The sequence below is a fragment of the Crinia signifera genome, chromosome 8 (assembly GCF_055691185.1).
Source record: "Crinia signifera chromosome 8, ASM5569118v1, whole genome shotgun sequence".
In the NCBI taxonomy this organism is placed as follows: domain Eukaryota; kingdom Metazoa; phylum Chordata; class Amphibia; order Anura; family Myobatrachidae; genus Crinia; species Crinia signifera.
Window position 1 is genome coordinate 82616704 of NC_139224.1, and position 26130 is coordinate 82642833.

Consider the following 26130-nt stretch of genomic DNA (forward strand, 5'->3'; position numbering starts at 1 on the left):
TTAAGGAAGACACAGCCTTTTTTTAATATAGTTTCATTAGTGTTTTACAAATTATTATAAGCATTAAGTGATCATTTTATTTTGCAACACATGTAATGTTATACATTTACATTATAGCAAAAGATATATTACATTATGGCTCTGATTCTGATTGACTCGCAAAGCAGCGTTTTTTTCCCCACAGGCATGCAAATGGATGTTGTGCATAAACATCCAATTGCAACCTTGCGTGGGTGCCCAAAATCATTCGATGGTCGCTGACCATTGAATGATTTCTGTAGCGCTTGCTAATCTAGGTCACTCCCTCCCCTCAGTCACTCCTAGACGCCCCCCAGGCTATGCAAGTGCGCATATTTGCTTATGCGCATAAACAGATCTTCAACATCAGTCACATTGCGAATACGCAACTGTGCAACAAAGCCAGAATAAGGGCCTTTATGCAAAGATAAAATGGCAAACTGTCAGCAAATAAAATGCACAAACTTCTTCTTTCCAGCTGTTATGCACATTCCACATGAGAGGTCCTTGAGAACAGGGAATGTTAAGTCAAGTGTATGTTTCATTCACTTAGGCAATGAAAGGATATTAAAACTGCTAAAACAACAACAGCTGTCGCTATTACAAGACCTGGAACGAAAAAACATAAAGGAAAATCACAAGTTGATTGCATTTAACTGAGAAGTAAAATCTCCATTTTTCTCCAAATGACCTTGCAATGTAGGACATGTGATATAAACCAGAGCTTGCTTGCTTCTAGTTGTAGCCTGTTGCAATTATTTATTGCTGCATATAAATAAGATATTTCTGTGTGTCTCTACTGGAACAGATAAAACAGTTCTTTTGCACTATGAAAATGTTTCATACCATCAAAACAATTAATTGTATGATGCAGTTGTACAGTATATATGTTTTCTACAATATATACACAACTATGAAATGGGTGGGGGAGGGTGTTTGGGGGTAGTCAAGTTACACATGCAGAGGCTTTCCGTGTGGGTCGGCGAGGTGCGGGGGTGCACTGGTTGAGTGACGGGCAGTTGTGAGGGAGCTGTGGGGGCGGTGGTGGTGTGTGTGGGGGAGGGATGGCTGCGTGGGTACTGAGAATGGGGGATGTGTGGGTGTGATCATGGAAATGCTGGGCGTACCTGCGAAGATAGGCATGGCCATGCATCGACTGAGGATGGTGACATGCGATTCTGGAGGTGCTGGGTAGACTGCCAGGAGATTGCGCATGGGGTGCGGCTGGGATGCTGCCAGAGGAGCTGGGGACACTGCAGGGAGATCGCAGTGGGTGGTGTGAGGGGGTACGACAGCATCAGAGGGGGGGAGCAGCATCAGATGGGGGGTAAGACGATGACAGCGTCAGAGGCTGTGGACGACGACGACAGCGTCAGAGGGGGGACGACGACGACAGCGTCAGAGGGGGGACGACGACGACAGCGTCAGAGAGGGGACGACGACGACAGCGTCAGAGGGGGGACGACGACGACAGCGTCAGAGGGGGGACGACGACGACAGCGTCAGAGGGACGACGACAGCGTCAGAGGGACGACGACAGCGTCAGAGGGACGACGACAGCGTCAGAGGGACGACGACAGCGTCAGAGGGACGACGACGACAGCTTCAGAGGGGGGACGACAGCGTGAGAGGGGGGACGACGACGACAGCGTGAGAGGGGGGACGACGACGACAGCGTGAGAGGGGGGACGACGACGACAGCGTCAGAGGGGGGACGACGACGACAGCGTCAGAGGGGGGACGACGACAGCGTCAGAGGGGGGACGACGACGACAGCGTCAGAGGGGGGACGACGACGACAGCGTCAGAGGGGGGACGACGACGACAGCGTCAGAAGGGGGACGACGACGACAGCGTCAGAGGGGGGACGACGACGACAGCTTCAGAGGGGGGATGACGACGACAGCTTCAGAGGGGGGATGACGACGACAGCGTCAGAGGGGGGACGACGACGACAGCGTCAGAGGGGGGACGACGCCGACAGCGTCAGAGGGGAGACGACGACAACGACAGCGTCAGAGGGGGGGCGACAACGACAGCGTCAGAGGGGGGGCGACGACGACAGCGTCAGAGGGGGGCGACGACGACAGCGTCAGAGGGGGGATGACGACGACAGCGTCAGAGGGGGGGGGGGGGCGATGACTACAGCGTCAGAGGGGGGATGACGACGACAGCGTCAGAGTGGAGACAACGACGACAGCATCAGAGGGACCACGACGACAGCGTCAGAGTGGGGACGACGACGACAGCGTCAGAGGGGGGACGACGACGACAGCGTCAGAGGGGGGACGACGACAGCGTCAGAGAGGGGACAGCGTCAGAGGGGGGACGACGACGACAGAGTCAGAGGGGGGACGACGACGACAGCGTCAGAGGGGGGACGACGACGACAGCGTCAGAGGGGGGACGACGACGACAGCGTCAGAGGGGGGACGACGACGACAGCGTCAGAGGGGGGACGACGACGACGACAGCGTCAGAGGGGGGACGACGACGACAGCGTCAGAGGGGGGACGACGACGACAGCGCGAGAGGGGGGACGACGACGACAGCGTGAGAGGGGGACAACGACGACAGCGTGAGAGGGGGGACGACGACGACAGCGTCAGAGGGGGGACGACGCCGACAGCGTCAGAGGGGAGACGACGCCGACAGCGTCAGAGGGGAGACGACGACGACAGCGTCAGAGGGGAGACGACGACGACAGCGTCAGAGGGGGGACGACGACGACAGCGTCAGAGGGGGGATGACGACGACAGCGTCAGAGGGGGGACGACGACGACAGCGTCAGAGGGGGGACGATGACGACAGCGTCAGAGGGGGGGCGACGACGACAGCGTCAGAGGGGGGACGACGACGACAGCGTCAGAGGGGGGACGACGACGACAGCGCGAGAGGGGGGACGACGACGACAGCGTGAGAGGGGGACAACGACGACAGCGTGAGAGGGGGGACGACGACAGCATCTTCAGAGAGAGGGGGGTTAGACAGCTTTAGAAAGGGTGGGGTGACCATACCTCATTACAGCAGTCTCAATGGGAGCACAGCCAGCATAGCATAGCATCTGCACCCGCGGTATTTACACCATACTTGTCTACTTTTGAAAACTAGTTTCAGGGAGATTACTATTGGTAGTAGAATTTTGCACAGCGACCAATGAGGGGGCGTATCATGCTCCACTTAAAGGACGTGTCTAGTTCCATATATGGAGAGACTATGAAGAGAAGCGTGGGTGTGTACTGCTGCATCTGAGAGTAATCTTTTAAAATGACTTATATACAAATGTAGATGATCCCCAAAGCAGTTAGTAAGAGCTACTATACTTGGTAAAGTGCTGGGAAATGGCGCTGATGATTCAATGTAACTGTATCTGTCTCTTGTTCCTTTTCCCCAAAAAAATGTAACAGTGTAATGTGGGCTAGATTGGCTAAGGGGCCAGATGTACTAAGCTTGAAAAGTGATAAAATGGAGAGTGATAAACCACCAGCCAATCAGCTCCCACCTGCCTAGTCACAGACTGTGTTTGAAAAATGACAGGTAGAAGCTGATTGGCTGGTTGTTTATCACTCTGCATTTTATCACTTTTCAAGCTTAGTACATCTGCCCCAAAGAGAGAGAGGGATGAGGTAGAGAGGGGTTGAGTAGAGAAAGAGACAGGAGTGAGAGAGAGGGGAGATCGAGGAGAGACAGACACAGAGAGAAAGCAGTGTACGAATGAATCCTTCTTTCAATCCCCAGGTCGCACCTATGCCTCACACGCTGGGTGTGTTAACAGGAGTAAGGAGTGTACCTATTATCTGTCAATCTGTGACTCTGTGTGGGCGGAGTCAAAGGCACTGATAGGCTCTTATCCTATGACCCCACCCAGCGTTATACACACACTCAAAGATTGATTGGCATTTCTGGCTAAATATAGAAGAGATTAAACGTGACACCTACCCATATTGTGATGGCCAGGTATGGTTTTTTTCAAAGTGCAGTTTTCAGTGCTTGTAGGGTCTTCAGATTTACATGAATCAGGTTGATCGTGTTGTTTTAGATCTATAAAAAAAAACAACTGTAATTAAAACATAAAAAAATAAAGCATTATTGTATAGCATATCATACAATACTTTTAGATTTGTTCTTTCAGATGTATCATCACTAGAGTATGTGTTATTTTTTTTCTGAAATAAGGAGTATTTTTATTTCCACCTAGGACCAGAAGGAGTTCCACCTGGGCAGCACTAATACAGAACTGAATACTCGCTTATGTGAATGGTTGGTGATGGGGAGAGGCATTTAATTTTGATATGACATACAATAAAACATAAAATACAGTACATAAAATAGCTTACATAAAAAGTGTATACATAACCATCGCCATGTAAATAGGTGACATGCTTATTTCTCCTTCACCTTTACGGGTGTGAGCCCACAGACAGGAGCCTTGCAGATAGCTTATGGATCCACACAACTGAAACACCCTACGCATTTCATCCCTTTCAGACTTCATCGGGTAACAATAAATTGTAATCAGTGAGATGTACACAGAAAACATTTATTCTTCTGGAACGGACATACGGTTGCTATCTCTCTGTCTGAATCTAGCTGATGCAACAAAAAAAGTTAAGGTGCCCATACACGGTACAATTATTGTATGCAATTTGGACTAGATCGCAGCGCATACATTTTGCAATGCAATAACATGCATCTAGTACAAAAAGTATGTGCAGATTTAAATAATTGGCAATACCACTATTGCTCATTGCCCCCATTTCACTCTTGAAAAAGAAATGTATGGGGGTTTTCCCCCAAAGCACTACCAGCACCTGGCTCTTAGAACTGGCCCCGATTCTAAAACTTCAGAAGGGAAAATGTGTAGGGGTCAACCATATTTTTTTTAAAAACAGCATCGGGCTCCATTAGCCAGGGAGGTAATGTCGCAGGATTTAACCACCCCAGCTGGTCAGCCCAGGCCGAGGATTCTTTGGGAGGTGGGGACCCCCCAAATAGAGGGAATTCCCCCTTTATAGGATACCCCAGGCCTGGAGATATCCCCTGCACCCCTGGGCAGTGGCTGCAGGGTTGATAGCTCTAGTAATATTGACCTTTACAGTGGGACTAAAGGTCTCAGCAAGCCTGCTCTGAATGCTGGTACTTGGGGGGCGGGGTGTGGGCAGCAAATTAACTCTGCCACTGCCTGCAGGAAGAAGCAACAAATAGAAATACTCTATATTTATAATGGGGCACGTTTTACTGAATTAAATAAAAACTGTAAATGGTACTTGTGAGTTATCCGGGCTCCCGATTTTGGGTACTTGCGATTTGCATGCGATTTGCATAAGATTTGCTATTCATTTCATTACCCCACTATCCCCAAAGTGTGTCTATCAACGTGAACCCGAAGCGTGGCGAGCGCAGCGAGCCCGCGAGGGGCGGCGGTACGCGTCCTCCGACCTTTTCATGCCCTACTATCCACTAGGGCGTGGAGTGAGAATAGAATAGTGTGGCGAGCGTAGCGAGCCACCGAGCCCGAAGCGTGGCGAGCGCAGCGAGGGGACGCGGACACCTTCACAGGTATCCGCGTGCCCTTGCGGGCTTCACAGGTGTCCGCGTCCCCTCGCGGGGCTCGCTGCGCTCGCCACGCTTCGGGCTCGGTGGCTCGCTGCGCTCGCCACACTATTCTATTCTCACTCCACGCCCTAGTGGATAGTAGGGCATGAAAAGGTCGGAGGACGCGTACCGCCGCCCCTCGCGGGCTCGCTGCGCTCGCCACGCTTCGGGTTCACGTTGATAGACACACTTTGGGGATAGTGGGGTAATGAAATGAATAGCAAATCTTATGCAAATCGCATGCTAAATCGCATGCAAATCGCAAATCACATGCGATATCGCATACGATCTAGTACCAAAATCGGACGCCCAGATAACTCACAAGTACCCTGTAAATTTCTGAAAAAACTTTATTTGTCCTGTACTCTGAGTTATGCCATCCCAAATATCCAGCTCAGTATATCCAATAACATTTAAGGTGTAGCCCCTCAAACACCATGCGCCATCTCAGGAATTCCCTATGGGGGAATTCTGTTTATTCCATTCAGACTTAATATAAGGGCATGACTGTGCCCCTATAATATACATTAGTAAAAACTGATTTGGTAGCTTCACAAATTATGTTGCTTCAAAATAAATAAAATAAAATACTGTAGGTCTCAACAGAGACAGCCATTCATTTTTCACTTTAGACAGTGGTGGAGCAGCACCCTCTATTGGCAAATTTGAGTTTAATCTTATACAATGACAGAAGAGCTCTGACAATAGTTGATTTTCAGAATTTACACAGTGGGGGAAATCTACTAAGCCCAAATGGCTATGATTTGTATTTTTCTAATTTACTATGGCCATTCATAGGGGTTCCCTGTAATTGCTAAAACCAGCACCAGGCTCAAGGGCCGGCCTCGTTAAAAAAAATATGGAAGAGAAAATGAGTAGAGGGTCCCCTGTACTTTAAGAACCAGGGGGTGAGTGGGGACCTCCTCCAGAATTCGGGGGAGTGGGGATACCCCCGATAACTATTTGCATTGTTGTAGAACTACAACACCCAGCAGGCCTTTTAATGCCCGCACGCTGGGACTTGTGGTTCAACAAGTCCATGCTTGCATTGCAGGCTTGCTGGGACTTGTAGTTCCACAACAATGCATAATAGATTTAATCTATTGTTTACATTTTAATTAGCCTGGAGCCATGGGGCACTGGGGACAGCCAGGCAGAGTTAATTCTGGAGGTGGGTGGACCCCTTTATTGGGGGGTCCCCACTCCCCCAGGGTTCCAGGGACTAGCCACAGGAATTAATGGTTTGGCCAGGGGGAACTTGTATAAATAGTTTCCCCTGGCTGTGGCATTACCATGTTGTAATTTGGACCCAGTGCTGGTTCTCAAAATATGGGGGGGTGGACCCCTACTCATTTTGTCCCCCGTATTTTAGGAACCAAGGACGGCCCTTGAGCCTGGTGCTGGTTTTAGAAATCACGGGGAAGCCCGACTCGGTTTGAGGTCTGAATTTCTATAACCAAGACCAGCATGGGACCCCATGCCATTTTAATACGGATAGAAAAAAATACGGCGACTACAACAACGGGGAATACGAATCCCATAAATAGGGCAGATTAGTAAATCTGCCCTACTTACGAATTGTATTTTCCCGAAAATACGGCTGATGGCAGTCATATGGGAGTAGTACCCAGCATTGGCCGGATTTCAATTTCTTAGTAAATTTTCCCTAGTGTATTAAACTGTAGCATCATCTCGGTATAAGGTATGTGAAGTACTCTGTGTTTCCCCCACATACTGTTATTTCTCAAAAGGAAAATGTGTGAATGAGTGAAACATGATGAGGTAACTTCTCATACCTACTAGATACATCCAGTGTATGATTCTGGCACACAGTCATGGCTGAATACAACAAATAATAATGCCCTAAAACGGACATTGTATAGTAAAACATGATAGCTTGATATAAGCCATCTGTGAGAAGCCTAAATACCAATCCTTTTTGTTTTAACAATGTTGAGCAATAAGTTAGCATGCAGACATTTCCTATTTACGTGCATTTAAAGTTTATGCTGAGTGATCATGCACACTTATGTGCTGTTCTCTTATTTTAGAAAACTCATTAAATCAGAATATATCTCAGTTAGGTTATATCAACAATGTCTGCTATACAGTCACTAGGTTTACAACAACAATGACGACAAGCATTAGGTCGACATGCATGAAGGTCGACGTGACTGAAGGTCAACATGGGGTTAGGTCGACATGGGGAAGGTCACCAGTCAAAAGGTAGACATGGTGTTTTTCACTTTGTTTTGAGCCAACATGTGCCGACAGGCGGTATTTCATACCCTACCATCCACTAGGGTGCAGTGGGAGAATAATGTGGCAAGAGCATGTCCAGCGCAGAGGTGCATCTTTTTAGTGTACATGTCAACTGTGTCGACATTCGGGACAAAAAAAAGTGAAAACCCCATGTCAACCTTTTGACTGTCGACATTCCCCATGTCGACCTTCATTCATATCGACCTAGTTGCTGTCTATCCAATGATCCATACCCAAATGTCTTAGGCACAGAAAACACAAACACTGCTTTGATTATACTTTACATGTATAAGGACTACCTATTAACAAGTACAATGTAAAGATGTATAACAATCTGCTATTGACTTTAACACTTTGAGTGCAAAGTGAATTTGTCAAAATTGGTGGGCACATTGCAGCGCAAACATTTTTATTCATCATAATGTTAACTTTATGTAGGAAATATAATTTTTTTACACAACATTTTTAAATTGAAATGTGAGCGACGGTGGCATTTTGAGCTCATATTTTGCGCATCTCTAACAGAGATGTTCGCATCTTTAGTAGTACTGGCTCCACTGGGGAGCTTGTTTGCACATCTGCACACCAATTAAATCTGATGTTTAAGAAAGAGCCCCAAATTTTATATTCAATGGAGGGGGTGCTGTTCCCGGCAGTCGGGTATACAATATTTTTAGGACAAAAAGAGAAAAGAGACTGCTATGTAGGGAACGCACTAGAAAAATGAGGAATCATAAAATATAACCTTTATTGTTTAATCGTTAAATATTCCCAAATTTACTATATGGGAATTGTGGTTTGCAGCGAAAAATAAGGGTTAAAAACTTTTACATACAGACGTATATACATATATTGTGCTCAAAGAAAAGAAATATAGGGTGACATTCTATGGGATGCGTTTTTTTGCGTTTTTTTTTGCGTTTTTTTTCCACAAAAACGGCCGAAATCGCATGTTTTTTTCATTTTCGCATATTTAATGAGCTGCGAAAATGTGAAAAAAAAGTGCGATTTTGGCCAACAAATTTGACATTCTGGAAATGCGATTTTTCGCAGCACATCGAATCCAGGTGTTTTCACATTGAAAAGTATACAAATCACATATTTAATGGTATGCGATTTGTATAAATGTGTCTAAAATTCGCCCAAAAATCAGACCAGGTTCTGATGGGCGAATTAGCCAGAACCCTGCACAGATCATTGAGATCTGTGCATGGTTCTGTTTGAAAAAAAGGGTTAAACAGTAAAAAAAAAAAAAAATGTGCGGGGTCCCCCGCCAGAGCATAACCAGCCCCGGGCTAATTGAGCCGGTGCTGATGACATAAAATCACAGTCCCCGACAAATAGGGGTCCCCTTGATTTAATGAAACTAGCAGCAGGTTTAAGGTCCGGCGCTGGTTTCCAAAATACGGGGGACAAAATGACTAGGGGTCCCCCACATTTCAAGAACCAGCACCAGACCCAACCAGCCAGCAGGGTAATGCCACAGCCGGGGGACACTTATAATATAAGGTCCCGCGGCCAAAGCATTATCCCCCTGGCTGGTCAGCATGGGCAGGGGTCCTGGGGACCCCCCCAAAGAAGGGGTCCCCCCCCTCCAGGACTTACCAGCCCATGCTGAAAGTCCGGGCGGTCCCCGATGCCCCTGGGCGGTGGGCATCGGGCTGATGAAAAGTGTAAAAAAAGAATAAAAACTATTGTCTTATATTGTAGAACTATGAGTCCCAGCAAGCCTACCCCGCATGCTGGGACTTGGAGAACCACAAGTCCCAGCATGCGGGGCATTAAAGGGCCCGCTGGCACTTGTAGTTCCACAGTACAAGAAATAGTTAAATAAATCACACACCGACACCCAGAAAAATAAACGTTTAATACATTCACAGCCCACACATACTGATACTTACCTACCTTGAGCCCGTGGGTCGGTCCCTGGACCTGGGGTTCCGGGGCTGGTCCGGGGCTCCAGGGCTGAAGAGTCCGGTTCTGGGGCCTTGGTCCTGGTTCCGGGGCTCCAGGGCTGAAGAGTCCGTTGCCACCTATTGGTGGTTTGCACTATTTTTATTATCAGGTAGGATTCCTATTGGAAATACCCTTCTTATTTTCACCAATTATTTATAAGTGATTACTTGGTGCCACCTACTGGTGGTTGATAATAATGTGCTGGTTTTTAGTGTATTTTACACGATGAAACTTTATTAAAACAATCAGAGGGTTTGTCAGAAAACATTTACGTCATTAAAGTACATTATAATTTCTCCACCATTTGATGCCACCTATTGGTTGTTAAGCATATTGCGCTGTTTTTAGCAGGTAGGGTTCCAATTGGAAATACCTTTCTTTTTCCACCAATTATTTATAAATGATCATTTGCTGACACCTACTGGTGGTAGATGGTAATGTACTGATTTTTAGTGTATTTTACAGAAAAAAAACTTTATTCAGACAGTCAAAAGATTTATCAGAGCGAGAGATAACTTCCTGAAATTATTTGGGAGATGGAACATTCTGTTACACATGAAAATGGAAGGTATCTGTGTAGATATATTTATACACTCAAGCAGGTATGCTCCTCAAATGTACCAGTGCGCCCAGGTAGATGTATCCTGTATACTCTGTGGCAGGCTTTAAATTGTTCACTGCTGCCCTCAGGTATATTTATATCTGACAGGTTAATACCTGATGCAGGTCACTACCTGTTACACCCTAGGTGTAGTGTTGGTTCTAACACCTGGGAGATCTAGGTTGCGCACTGTTACATTAACATTACATTATTTCTAATACATTTAGATTAGCAAACAAAACATTTCAATTGGAAACCAACGCATGCGTTTCGCTGACTGTATCAGCTTTGTCAAGGCCAACCTGATTGCCCCAGCTGGCATATATTTATTCAGTAATGGCCCACCAATGGGAATCCTGTCTCTGTGTCATGTGTACATAATATCCAATCGCGGATCTGTTTGGGTTGTAAAGTACCTCCCCCTGGATTTAATATATTCCCATCTGGAAGCTGACGTTTAGGGTCACGTGACCGGGTGCCCTCATCACGTGGTCGGCGTCCCGTACCACGTGATCGGCATCCGGCATCACATGATCAGCCCTCTATGACATGTTCGGGCTGGTAGTCATGTGACTGCCCGGCATCCTCCCATCTCCTAAGTGTCCTCCGTGCGGTCATGTGATGTAGTCATGTGCCGCATCACATGATTATGTCTTAGCCAATCACGGCAATCTACAGTCTTTTACCAGGAAGTGATTGTATTTGCTGTCCCGCAGCCCCAACCCTGGAATCAGCATGGTATATAACATTCCACATTTCTATGTTAGATAACCCTGATAAATTTTCAAAATAAAGATATCAATTAATACTTTTTAATGTCTCCAAGGTCCTCCTTGTTTAATTCATAGTTATGGGTGTTCATGTTAGGGTAGAAAGGTTTGATTTAACCAAACATCTTATTGGTCATCCCCACCATTTCATATAAATTACTTATTAAGAAAGATATAAGGTTATAATAATTACCAGAAATTTATTGAAGTATGTTCGCATCTTTACCAGATATATAGCGCATCTCTCACAGAGGTTAAGTGACAAACTCCTCCCAGAAACTAAAAAGGACAACTACAGTATGTGTTGCTGCTCAGTGGGACTAAGTAAAAACCAAAACCAGACCTCGGACCATTACACTATGTATTCCAGATCTTGTAGTGTCCAGTCGGGGTGGGGGGGGTGCATGTCCAGGGGGTGGAGTGTGTGCCTGTGATCGCTTTCACTGTGGACATGGAGAAGGGGAGATTACAGCCTCTTTTTATTGTCCAGATCATTTTGGTTTTTATTACATCCCCGGACCATACAGGGAGGCTTTATTCTCCCCCTCCTCCTCTCCCTGGTGACAGGTTTCACAGTAGCTCCACCAGACGGGACACCCCCCCGACAGGCAACCACTGGAACGGACACTACAAGCTCCAGAATGACAGATATTGATGAATGAAGCCTTAGGGGCTGGCCTCAAATAGTTTGGGAGGGGGCAAGATATTTTTGATACACATTTTTAAAGGATGCAGTCATTATGTAGACATTAACAATGCAACATAATTTCAACAGCTAGGAAATTGACATTGTTAAAATATCGACAAGCAACATACCAGAATTGTTAGAATGTCAACATTATAGTAGTGTGGGACAAAAGGGAACGGTTAGGCACTAGGGGGAGAATAGGGTTATGCTATGGGGGAAAATAGGGTTTGACATTAGAGGTCAATAGTAAGGATTATGTTAGGGATAGGTATACTTACTGGAGTGCTGTTCCATTAGATAACGTAGAATGTCCCAGAGGTCATAAGACCTTTGGGACTAGGGACATTCTGCTGAAACGGTCAAGAGCTCATAAGTCACTGCTGCCCCACCAGGGACAATATTTAGTCATTTTAACATGTTGACAATTCATCAGTATCATTAATGTTGGTAGGGTGCTCTAGGAAATTAAGGTTTATTTTCAATCCTATGACAGTGTTTAGTATTACCACATCATTTGGTGTAGCAATAGAGTATAGTGCCAATAAAATGCTATATCACACAACTGTGTAAAGTTTTGCTTTTTTACAAATTTGTTTGCAGTAAACTATTTTGAGATACATGAGAATCATTATACAGAAGAGAGTTAAATTAGCATTAAATAGAATGTATAACAATAACACACAAAATAATCACTGTATAGATGACTGAGGAAAAACTTGAGGGTAGTAATGTATCAGAAATAAGGTAAATTAATCTTAGTATTTTAAGATTATACCATTTAGTGATATAGAAAGATCCTCACAAAATGTCTTTCAAATTACCGGATAATGTATGGTACATATAGAAGCCAGATTATAAAAAAGAGAAAAAGAAAAATTTGTATCAATTTGTACTTCTTTAAAGATGTTTCCATCCAATCCATGGAAAACAAATATAAGATCCTAGGCCTAGGGTGTAAAAGATGGATATTTAAGGCCTCAGTGAAAATCCATTAGGAGAATATAGTTTTCTTAGTGGCATATGCCATTTTATCAAAAGAGTTTGGTTACCTTTAGGTAAAACATTAGAACTCTCTTCTGGATAAATATCCCAAAAGGCCCAACACTTATACCTTTTAAGACAGTTTCAAATAATTATTAATATAATTATGATATATTATAATTATTATAAACTGTAACAATTATAAATATAATCATTATATAAGTCTGCAATCCATTTATAAAGTTTGTACTAGGGGACACAACTATAAGCAATGAATTATATACCAATCTTTTTTAAGAAGAATTTTTGCCTTAAGCATCCTTTTCGTGTAGAGATTTGGAAATTCTACTGATTCTACTCATTTCTAACAGTAGGGATGCCAATCCCAGGATTGTGATTGGCGGGGCATTTTTGGCTGGGATTTTGGGATTGATATGCACATGTGCATTTCAACCGCTTCTGAGCTCGAGCAGTGCTCGGGCTCAGGCTCTAGCCAGAAGATATGCTGTGCGGCATGATGTTAGTGGTCATGCTGAGCAGGCACGCACCAGCAGCCCCCATCGCCACATCTACTGATCCCCGCCTTCATCATTCGCTTCTGCTACCACATGTCTGCTGCTTCCACTCGCCCACTCTGTCCGCTGCCTAGGCTTACTTGGTAAGCCACAAAAGGACTACTTCTAAGCAGTCAGGAGGCCAATCCCAGGATTGACAGTTTTTCAATCCCAAATCCTGGGATTGAAAAAAAATGGCCGGGGATTGGTCTCCCTATTCAACAGGCCAATAGGACATGAGTCTATATTAAGGTCGGGTCAGATATAAGTATAGATTTGAGATTTGGAGAACTGAATTCCAATCCTGTTACGAACAAAAGTATCTAGTGCATTGCTTTCATTTAAAGAGTGTATAGTCTTTTGTATGAAAGTACATGTTTGACAGATGGGAATAAAGGTATAACTAACCATACCATATTTTGAAAATAGAAGAGCCAAAGTGTAAAAATGTAGGATTAATTCATAACTGTAAAAATAATGAGAGATTTTTAGACAATTATAATATGGAGAGAACAATTCTCCATGCTATGCATGTGGCGTGTAAGAGAATATTGCATTTTATAGTGTGTAATAAAGACACTAGGTTTCAGTGTGGGATACAATTTTGTTCCATTCTTTTTGTGATATATTTGAACAGCCTAGCCAGTCTAGTGCAGGGTACACACCTAGACGATGCACATGGTCGTTTTCAGATCCTACAGTACCTGTTGCAGGTAGGATCTGAAAAACGACCCGCGGGGCCGAGCATCGGATTGGGATCGGATCAGTACAGTCAAAAAAAAGGGCCCAATCTACATCCAATCGGTCGGAATTGGATCTAGATTTATGGGATTGGGCCCTTGTCGTTCTGGTGTTTACCCTGCAAAATGCTATCCTGTAATTTGCAGCAAGTGCATACAATTTCAAGCATGGCAAATTTAGTCCGCCTAAATCCTTAGTCTGTTGCAGTTTAAATAAAGATACACTCTGAGAAATTGAGAAAGATTTATTTTTCCTGGAAAAATTGGGAGCATTTGTATTACATAAAGAAACCTTGGAAAATTTTCATTTTATGAAAATGACATAAATAGGTTAATGGAAGATGTGATCATTTTTTTTAATCCAAAAATGTTTTTGAACTAGAGAGATATATTTGGAAACATAAAGTTTAGAGTGGTGATTGGGAATCTTAATTAAAAAGTCCAAAACTGGAATGGACCCCAGCAGTGCACATCCCTATTCACAGATCAATTATCGGTTTGCTGATACTGAGCAAATTTAACAGAGTGCAGGTTTAATTTAAGTCACTCAAAGAGTACTCTGAGCAACTATCATCGGTGGTTTTCTGCCAACAAACTTGGAACTACTCTTATTGGATTGTTGTCTCAAAAGTCTAAAAGGAGATCCACATCTTTGACAGATTATGTATAAATCGCTTGATTGACATGCCGTGTTCACTGCCCCTGATGAAGTCATTTAAATGACGAAACGCGTTGGGCCATGTAAACTCACCTGATGATTGTAAACATTGAATATCTGACAGATTATTATCCAATGCTGTATTGAGTTTTATAATTATACAATATTTTATTCTGTATGATATGCCCGTAGGGCAATTTTTTATTAAATATTTTGGCACTTGTTTCCTGGCACGGCGCCCCCGATTTTGATCGTAGTGCATCTTATACAATCGCATCGCATGCAATATAGCGGCATGCGATGCAATTTGTTATTGTACAAGCACCCTGATGGGTGCTTTCAATGTTAAATGCACCCTCATTGGCAACGCCACCCCCACTATCAACGCCAACCCGAAGCGAGGGGCGGCGGTACACGTCCTCCGACCTTTTCATACCCCCACTATCCACATTGGCGTGGAGTTGATATTAGATAGTGTGGCGAGCGCAGACATGGATAGTTTGGCGAGCGCAGACACGGATTACTTTACATGTATTCCGCGTCAGGAGGTGAGTCCATCGTGACGAAACGCATTGAGGGTGTTCCTGTTGACGATGAACCGGTGGTCCCATCCCTTAGCGTGACGGAGCTTGTCGGTGCAGAGTCCACGCTGTCCTGCTAACTACAGCCACAGAAGCCGCTGTGCTGGGAAAGCCTTAGTGTGCCGATGACGGACGCTGGTGATACATACAGATTGTTTTAAACCTCTGTGTATGTGAGCTTTTATGAATTAGTAAAATTGTTATACTTTATACTCACATGGGCGCCTCCTCCCATTTCTTTTCTACATTTGCCTAAAATCCGGAGGTTGGAGATTGCCTCCATTGAGGAGAAGGGGCTGGGCCACAGAAAAAGGTGTATCCAAGTGACAATTCCTACCAATTTAAAGGACCAAGCGCTTATCAGAGTATTGGTTTTATATATATATATATATATATATATATATATATATATATATGCAAGGAAATCAAAGAAGAGACGCACCAATGAGCATAAATTCAACGTACATTTACTGCACACATAAAGCTCACGTACATTTAAGGTTAGAAATGATATGCTTGCCAGCCTGGTAGTACAGATAGCCACTGTCGACCTCTCCGATAGCGCAAACCACCACCGCCCAGCTGCAGACCAAAGGATCACACACCAAGACGCCGGAGTCTCGCCACAGACGAACAGGATCAGCAGGACCACCAGTGGAAGAAAGGACGTCACTCCGTCACACGAACAAGCCACGCCCAACGCGTTTCGACTACGGTCTTCGTCAGGGGGTGTGGTTAACCCAGGTAAGTAACAGATTTATATACCCTATTTCGCAGGTGGCGTCATTTTCTCATCAATTAAGAAAGAGCCGGCAAGCATTTACAACTTAACGAGCACATTCACAATACAAATAATACATTCAAAATCCATTTAATACAATAAACCAAAAAACATATATTCAAAAACAGGCTGGTACCTAACAGCAAATATGCATCTTATTCAATTTATCATAAAAAAAAATTTTTATAAAAATTTTTTTTCTTATTTAAAAACATTTATATATAAATAGAAAATGGAAAATTAGAAAAATACAAAAATACAAAAATAGATATAAAAAACCATGCATATATACATAAAAGGAATATCTACATATATATACATCTAAAAATATATGCTATTATGATGTCCGGTCTCAGCCTGAAACGACAAAATCTATTAAAAAACAATTCATAGTGCAGTTTTCTATGTACTAAAATATATAGTAATATAGGATATCGGGAAATAGCAGCAGAGTAGAATTAGCAGCAAAAGTTGATAACTATGGGACCATAAACAATATTATTAGTTAACATAATATATATGTATATTAACCATAGGAAAAGAACATCTAATCAAGACAGAGGTAATTAAAGGTATAGCTACATAATATATGACTCGAATGCGGTCGACACTACCACTGTGAACACGATGTCAGTTCGCAACCTCTTTAAAGCTGGATGGACAGAGCACAGCTCAACAGTGCCCAACCAGCCAGACAGCTGACGACACATGACAGTCGATCTATCACAGAAAGGGGGTAATGTCGCAACCTTCATTCAGACCTCGCGGGGCCATAGTTCCTAAGGTGTAAATCCAGAAGGTTTCTCTTTTACTTAGTTTTTTCTGGATATCTCCACCACGCTCATCTAAGGTCACGTGTTCAATAGCTTTAAATATCAGATTTTCTATATTGGAATTGCAGCAATTGAGAAAGTGTCTCGGGACACTATGTAGGACTATTTTATTTTTAATGCTCCGAGCATGTTCTAATATCCGGAGCTTTAGTTGTCTTTTAGTTTTCCCTACATAGCGTTTCCCGCATCTACATTCCAGAAGATATATGACATTAGTCGTAGTACAACACATACGACTCTTAATATCAAAAGATTTGCTACCATCATAATTGAAAAATTTGTGTCGATCCCGACTGGCATGTCGACAGATCTTACACTTGTTACACGGGAAAAAACCTTTAGTTGTACATAACCAACCATTGCCAATTTCTGACTTTAAATTACTAGGAGCTAAAATAGATTTTAGCGAATTAGCCCTTTTAAAAACTATCTGTGGTTTTTCGGGTAACACAGATTTCAGGAGCGGATCCAACATAAGGATATCCCAATGTTTAATAAGGATATCTTTAACAAGTTTACCTTGAGAGTTGTAAGACGTTACAAAGGGTACAAAAATTTTATCTTCATCCCTAGTTTTATTGCGGTATTGCAACAACTCTGGTCTCTCAAGGTTTTTAGCTTTCGACTTACACTTCTGAACCAAAGAGTCAGGGTAGTGTTTTTCTGCAAACCTCTTATCAAAAATCAGGGCTTGTTCATCAAATTTGGCATCGGTACTGCAATTTTTCTTAACCCTCATATATTGTGAGTATGGTACATTGTCGAGCCATTTTTGATAGTGACAGCTATTATAGTCGACATAGCTGTTACTGTCGACACTTTTCAAATGAGTATATGTATTGATCTTGGGGTCATTTGGCCAATTTTCTGTATCCAACACCAAATCCAAAAACTCAATTTTTTTACTGCTAGTATTACTAGTAAAATGTAGATTATAATTATTCACATTTAGTTGTGTCAAAAAAGTCTGAAAGGATTCCACATCACCTTGCCATATAATGAGGAGGTCATCAATATACCTTTTAAAGCATTTCAGATTATTTTTAAAATTCACATTGATGTCGACATTGTTCTCCTCCCACTCGCCCAAGTATAAATTCGCCAGACTCGGCGCATAGGGCGTCCCCATAGCAACTCCTCGTTGCTGGAGAAAAAACTCGTTTTGAAAACAGAAGAAATTATTCTCCATAACAAATCTGACACAATCCAAGAGAAATTTCTTAAAGTCATCACCTACAGTAGGGTCTTTGTCTAGATAGTATTTAATGGCTTTCAAACCACCTGAATGAGGTATAGAGGTGTACAGTGCCTCAACGTCAATAGTACACCATAAAAAATCATCCTGCCATTGTACAGTTTCAATGAATCTTAATACTTCTGTCGAATCCTTAAGATATGAATTTAAACTGGAAACATATTTTCTAATATGCATGTCCACAAATTCAGACAATGCTGAAGTGGCTGACCCGATCCCGGCAACTATTGGCCGGCCTGGGGGTTTTACTAGCCGCTTGTGCACTTTTGGCAAATAATAAAATATTGCCACAGGGGGGAATGGAATAGTAATATATTGTGCTTCTTTTGGTGACAAGCATTTGTTTTTAACACCTTCATCTATCATTAGCCTAATTTTTTCCACTATTATAGTGGTCGGATCTTCATTTAATTTCATATAAGTTGTGGTATCATTAAGCAATCTGTATGCCTCTTCAAGATAATCGCTTCTATTTAGTACGACTATCCCCCCCCCCTTGTCAGCTTGTTTTATTATAACATTTTTGTTTTTTTCGAGGTTACGTATTGCTGAATATTCATTTCTAGTTAAATTCTTATTTTTCTTTTTAGTTGTAATTTCTGCATTTTTACATAATGTTTCAAAGTCTTGTTTAATGAGACTTGAAAAAGTTTCAATGTAATTTCCACGGGATTCGACAGGATAATACATGGATTTTGGTTTTAAGCCTGTGTTATTCACAATTTCATTAACGTCAGATCTAGTTGTAGGCTGTTCAGAATTTTTAGAGAAATGTCTCTTTAATGTCAAGGTGCGGGTAAATTTATTAGCATCTATAAACAATTCAAACCCATCTGGATTTTTGGCAGGTGCGAAAGTTAATCCTTTGGATAGCAATACATTTTCAGTTTTAGTTAGCGTATGGTCAGACAAGTTAAATATACCTGCCGCTACACATTCTGTCTCCTGATTTTGAAGCCTCTGTCTGCCTCTTTTTCCGCGTCTAGTAGGCTTTTTCTTTTGAGGTTTTTTGAGGGGCTCTCTGTCCCCTTTGCACCTAAATTGGCTCGGTCCCTCCACACCGGGCGATCTAAAAAATCCCGTCTAGATTGTTGTAGGTGAGGGGGAGTTTCAAAATGTTGAAATCTATTATTAGTGGGCAGGCTAGGGATAATAGGCAAGAGAAGTTCAGCCTGCCCACTAATAATAGATTTCAACATTTTGAAAACTCCCCCTCACCTACAACAATCTAGACGGGATTTTTTAGATCGCCCGGTGTGGAGGGACCGAGCCAATTTAGGTGCAAAGGGGACAGAGAGCCCCTCAAAAAACCTCAAAAGAAAAAGCCTACTAGACGCGGAAAAAGAGGCAGACAGAGGCTTCAAAATCAGGAGACAGAATGTGTAGCGGCAGGTATATTTAACTTGTCTGACCATACGCTAACTAAAACTGAAAATGTATTGCTATCCAAAGGATTAACTTTCGCACCTGCCAAAAATCCAGATGGGTTTGAATTGTTTATAGATGCTAATAAATTTACCCGCACCTTGACATTAAAGAGACATTTCTCTAAAAATTCTGAACAGCCTACAACTAGATCTGACGTTAATGAAATTGTGAATAACACAGGCTTAAAACCAAAATCCATGTATTATCCTGTCGAATCCCGTGGAAATTACATTGAAACTTTTTCAAGTCTCATTAAACAAGACTTTGAAACATTATGTAAAAATGCAGAAATTACAACTAAAAAGAAAAATAAGAATTTAACTAGAAATGAATATTCAGCAATACGTAACCTCGAAAAAAACAAAAATGTTATAATAAAACAAGCTGACAAGGGGGGGGGGGATAGTCGTACTAAATAGAAGCGATTATCTTGAAGAGGCATACAGATTGCTTAATGATACCACAACTTATATGAAATTAAATGAAGATCCGACCACTATAATAGTGGAAAAAATTAGGCTAATGATAGATGAAGGTGTTAAAAACAAATGCTTGTCACCAAAAGAAGCACAATATATTACTATTCCATTCCCCCCTGTGGCAATATTTTATTATTTGCCAAAAGTGCACAAGCGGCTAGTAAAACCCCCAGGCCGGCCAATAGTTGCCGGGATCGGGTCAGCCACTTCAGCATTGTCTGAATTTGTGGACATGCATATTAGAAAATATGTTTCCAGTTTAAATTCATATCTTAAGGATTCGACAGAAGTATTAAGATTCATTGAAACTGTACAATGGCAGGATGATTTTTTATGGTGTACTATTGACGTTGAGGCACTGTACACCTCTATACCTCATTCAGGTGGTTTGAAAGCCATTAAATACTATCTAGACAAAGACCCTACTGTAGGTGATGACTTTAAGAAATTTCTCCTGGATTGTGTCAGATTTGTTATGGAGAATAATTTCTTCTGTTTTCAAAACGAGTTTTTTCTCCAGCAACGAGGAGTTGCTATGGGGACGCCCTATGCGCCGAGTCTGGTGAATTTATACTTGGGCGAGTGGGAGGAGAACAATGTCGACATCAATGTGAATTTTAAAAATAATCTGAAATGCTTTAAAAGGTATATTGATGACCTCCTCATTATATGGCAAGGTGATGTGGAATCCTTTCAGACTTTTTTGACACAACTAAATGTGAATAATTATAATCTACATTTTACTAGTAATACTAGCAGTAAAAAAATTGAGTTTTTGGATTTGGTGTTGGATACAGAAAATTGGCCAAATGACCCCAAGATCAATACATATACTCATTTGAAAAGTGTCGACAGTAACAGCTATGTCGACTATAATAGCTGTCACTATCAAAAATGGCTCGACAATGTACCATACTCACAATATATGAGGGTTAAGAAAAATTGCAGTACCGATGCCAAATTTGATGAACAAGCCCTGATTTTTGATAAGAGGTTTGCAGAAAAACACTACCCTGACTCTTTGGTTCAGAAGTGTAAGTCGAAAGCTAAAAACCTTGAGAGACCAGAGTTGTTGCAATACCGCAATAAAACTAGGGATGAAGATAAAATTTTTGTACCCTTTGTAACGTCTTACAACTCTCAAGGTAAACTTGTTAAAGATATCCTTATTAAACATTGGGATATCCTTATGTTGGATCCGCTCCTGAAATCTGTATTACCCGAAAAACCACAGATAGTTTTTAAAAGGGCTAATTCGCTAAAATCTATTTTAGCTCCTAGTAATTTAAAGTCAGAAATTGGCAATGGTTGGTTATGTACAACTAAAGGTTTTTTCCCGTGTAACAAGTGTAAGATCTGTCGACATGCCAGTCGGGATCGACACAAATTTTTCAATTATGATGGTAGCAAATCTTTTGATATTAAGAGTCGTATGTGTTGTACTACGACTAATGTCATATATCTTCTGGAATGTAGATGCGGGAAACGCTATGTAGGGAAAACTAAAAGACAACTAAAGCTCCGGATATTAGAACATGCTCGGAGCATTAAAAATAAAATAGTCCTACATAGTGTCCCGAGACACTTTCTCAATTGCTGCAATTCCAATATAGAAAATCTGATATTTAAAGCTATTGAACACGTGACCTTAGATGAGCGTGGTGGAGATATCCAGAAAAAACTAAGTAAAAGAGAAACCTTCTGGATTTACACCTTAGGAACTATGGCCCCGCGAGGTCTGAATGAAGGTTGCGACATTACCCCCTTTCTGTGATAGATCGACTGTCATGTGTCGTCAGCTGTCTGGCTGGTTGGGCACTGTTGAGCTGTGCTCTGTCCATCCAGCTTTAAAGAGGTTGCGAACTGACATCGTGTTCACAGTGGTAGTGTCGACCGCATTCGAGTCATATATTATGTAGCTATACCTTTAATTACCTCTGTCTTGATTAGATGTTCTTTTCCTATGGTTAATATACATATATATTATGTTAACTAATAATATTGTTTATGGTCCCATAGTTATCAACTTTTGCTGCTAATTCTACTCTGCTGCTATTTCCCGATATCCTATATTACTATATATTTTAGTACATAGAAAACTGCACTATGAATTGTTTTTTAATAGATTTTGTCGTTTCAGGCTGAGACCGGACATCATAATAGCATATATTTTTAGATGTATATATATGTAGATATTCCTTTTATGTATATATGCATGGTTTTTTATATCTATTTTTGAATTTTTGTATTTTTCTAATTTTCCATTTTCTATTTATATATAAATGTTTTTAAATAAGAAAAAAAATTTTTATAAAAATTTTTTTTTATGATAAATTGAATAAGATGCATATTTGCTGTTAGGTACCAGCCTGTTTTTGAATATATGTTTTTTGGTTTATTGTATTAAATGGATTTTGAATGTATTATTTGTATTGTGAATGTGCTCGTTAAGTTGTAAATGCTTGCCGGCTCTTTCTTAATTGATGAGAAAATGACGCCACCTGCGAAATAGGGTATATAAATCTGTTACTTACCTGGGTTAACCACACCCCCTGACGAAGACCGTAGTCGAAACGCGTTGGGCGTGGCTTGTTCGTGTGACGGAGTGACGTCCTTTCTTCCACTGGTGGTCCTGCTGATCCTGTTCGTCTGTGGCGAGACTCCGGCGTCTTGGTGTGTGATCCTTTGGTCTGCAGCTGGGCGGTGGTGGTTTGCGCTATCGGAGAGGTCGACAGTGGCTATCTGTACTACCAGGCTGGCAAGCATATCATTTCTAACCTTAAATGTACGTGAGCTTTATGTGTGCAGTAAATGTACGTTGAATTTATGCTCATTGGTGCGTCTCTTCTTTGATTTCCTTGCATGTGTATCCATTGGGTCTTGGTACGATCCCCCTTCTGAAGAGGACAGCACACATTTATTGGAGACTGTGGACATTACACTGCTTATTTGAGGACTATTTGCGCTGGGTATCTTGTTTCCTATATATATATATATATATATAAAAATGACAACAAAATTCCTGGAATTTGCGCTATTGGTGGATGGTCGCCAGTAACACTTAGCTCCCTACTAGCGGAGCTTCCTCTACCCAATACTACCACAATAGTGTTAGGCGCCCTCTGTTGTGATGGTTATTCCTGTCTTTCCTTACTTACAAATTTTTTACAAGAACCATACATATATTCACGTGTAAAACTGTTTATTAAAACATAAATTTCTGGGGGCGTGGCCTGGACGCTGAGGAGAGAGGACGCTCATCACTGGGGCTCTCCTTCCCTATGCCCATAGTAGGTGCCCAGCACTTGCCACACAGCAATAACAGACTCCATTAGCCTGCTCAGGACCCCCTCTGTCGGGGGAGCTAAGCCGCAGAGCCGGGGGACCTCTCTGGAGTCCCCGCGGGTTGCGGCCTACAAAACAGGTGGAGCCGGGGCCTAGATTTTTACAGGTACCCGCGGCGCAGTTCCGGGAGCGGGAGTTTGCGGCCGAACGCCGCGGGAGCGCAGCAGAGGCTCCCCAACACATCCACAGCACCACCAAAGTGTCTGCAGATCAGCGACAGTGGTGCCCTGACTTCTGGGGGCGGCTGGGAGCACTGGGGAGACGCTACAAACCGGGAGCTCTCCTGCTCCATAGAAGCGGCGGCCATCTTGGATCGGGGCACTGCAGATCCCAGCTACACGCTGCAGCCCCATGCACACAGCACCCCAGCTGGGCCCACTAAACAGCGGTAGGTGTAGTTGTGGACACCCCCTATGCCCCCTGACCAGCACCCCCAGCTACCCCTTAAACTACTGAGACCTACTGTACCCCGGCACGGATATCACCCCAACAACAGACAGCGGATCCCCTGCCCTATAGTGTATGCCTGAAGGTGTTAAATAGAAGACCTGTACAAGGTGTTATAGACTAGTTAGCCCACTGTTTCCAGAACTGGTGCCTTAAGGACAACCTGCATTGGCATCACCTGTTGTGCAGCACCATAATGGACTGTACAGGGTCCAGTTAAGCACGTCATCGTCAGAGGAGCCACAGTTCCCCAGGGTTAATCCTAGTGGACCTCACATGCACACTTAACGCATCATTTGCCCCTTCTCGCGCCCAAGAAGCTAAATGTGTTGATACAGTACACTGACTACCCGTGGAGCCATCCCAAACTGACCCTTCCCTTTGCTGAGGTGTCTCGCTTCTCCTCTTCTCTACAATCTCACAATGCCACCCAAAAGACCTAAGGCAGATAAATCCGCACCCCCAGTAACCTTCTTTAAGCCCTCACCCCAAGCCTCTAAATCAAAACCGAACAGCAGTCCAGCAATGGGCCCTTCCACTTCGACCCAGGCGTACAAGCCTGATCCCCGATCTGTCACTCAGGAAGCCACCTTACAGGACACTATGGGCGATTCTGAGGCCCTTACAGTGGGGTCAATGAAACTCCTGTTACAGCAGTTTAAATCAGAAGTAGCAGCGGAATTTCGCTCCACGCTTCAATCCTTCCAACAAACAATAGATGACATCGGGGGTCGAACAGACCACTTAGAGAACAAAATGGGTGAAGTGGTGAGCTCCCATAATGGCTTGATTTCCAACCATGACGCGTTAAAGGCCGAGGTGGAGCTACTGAGAGATAAAGTTGCAGATTTGGAAGATAGATCGAGACGACAAAATATTAAACTCAGAGGGATCCCTGATAATGTTTCTAACTCCAGCCTTAACGACTATGCAGTCGATCTATTCAAGAAGCTCCTCCCAACAGCGAAGCCTGCGGACCTACTGATAGATCGAATACATAGACTGCCTAGGTCCAGAAATGCGCCGGAAGGTACTTCTAGAGACGTACTGCTGCGCAAGCATTACTATCATATTAAGGAGGCGATTTTGAAAGCTGCCAGACCTTCGGAAGACACCCACTCCTCTCTTGGCCCTATTCAAGTATTTGGAGACCTATCCCAATCTACTCTTGCTAAGAGACGTTCCTTTTTCCCTATCACGTCGACCCTAAGAAAAGAGAACATCCAGTACAGATGGGGCTTCCCCACTAAACTGCTGATCACTCGAGATGGCTCCACGACAGCGGTTACGAATTTGGAGGATGGACTACAACTCATCTCTAAATGGAACATCGCTGGGCCCTCACCCACGACTACCTCCCCTGATCGCGGCCTCCAGCAGGACTGGGCCGTGGTTGGCTTGAAGAATTGAACATCCGCTCCCAGTGATGTATCTTTATCTCATCATATGGACATCTTCCCTGTTTTGCCGTAAATATTACAGTTTACTTTTTCCTTCCTAAATGTTATTAGTTGCAGGCCTACATCCAGCTTTGGGTATAGTGACTTTTCTAATCCTTTGACACTGTTTATCTGTTAGGTTTGAAAGTTTATGATCTAGACTTACAGAAAGGTTTCCTTTTTTTGTTCCCTCATATTCCACCTCAGACAGAGACGCTGTTCTAATTCCCAACAGAGGTAGGCGCCATAAGCCAACTGGGTAAATATCTGTTGTAGACATTAGGAGGCGAGAAGGTGGCTATTCCTGTTCCCCCCGACCACCGCCCCTTTAGGTTCGCCATGGTATGGCACCTCATTGTGCCCCCAAGAGGGGGCATTTCAGTTTCCCCATATTCTCTTTACTTGTTGTTTTTCTTTCTTTGGTTAACTTCCCCCCCCTATCCCTACTGTTATCATAGTAGAAGCCAGATATTTGTGAATTCTTATTGTATAAAGTGCTCTAAGTGCAGACTAATCATCACCATGTACTTTGACTATGGTTAATATTATTTCGATGAACGTGAAGGGACTAAATTCCCCTCACAAGCGCAAAGTAGCTTTGAAATACTTTTCCAAGTTAAAAGCACATGTAGTTGCCGTACAGGAGACCCATTTTAAAAAATCGGCACCACCGCTTTTTACCAACGCAAAATTTCCTCACTGCTATATGTCATGTGGCC

The 26130-nt window shown here is 43.0% G+C and overlaps 1 protein-coding gene across 2 annotated transcripts in view; it reads right to left on the reverse strand.

Annotated features, from left to right (window-relative positions):
* Positions 1-26130, reverse strand: part of ODR4 (odr-4 GPCR localization factor homolog) — a 122582-nt gene continuing 96452 nt past the window's right edge. For both annotated transcript variants that reach the window (XM_083156750.1, XM_083156751.1), the window contains exons 13-14: positions 3958-4059; positions 1-627 (exon numbers count right to left, since the gene is read on the reverse strand). In XM_083156750.1, coding sequence (XP_083012876.1) covers positions 560-627; positions 3958-4059 — 170 coding nt within the window. In that variant the 3' untranslated portion in view covers positions 1-559. The remainder of the gene's footprint in view (positions 628-3957; positions 4060-26130) is intronic.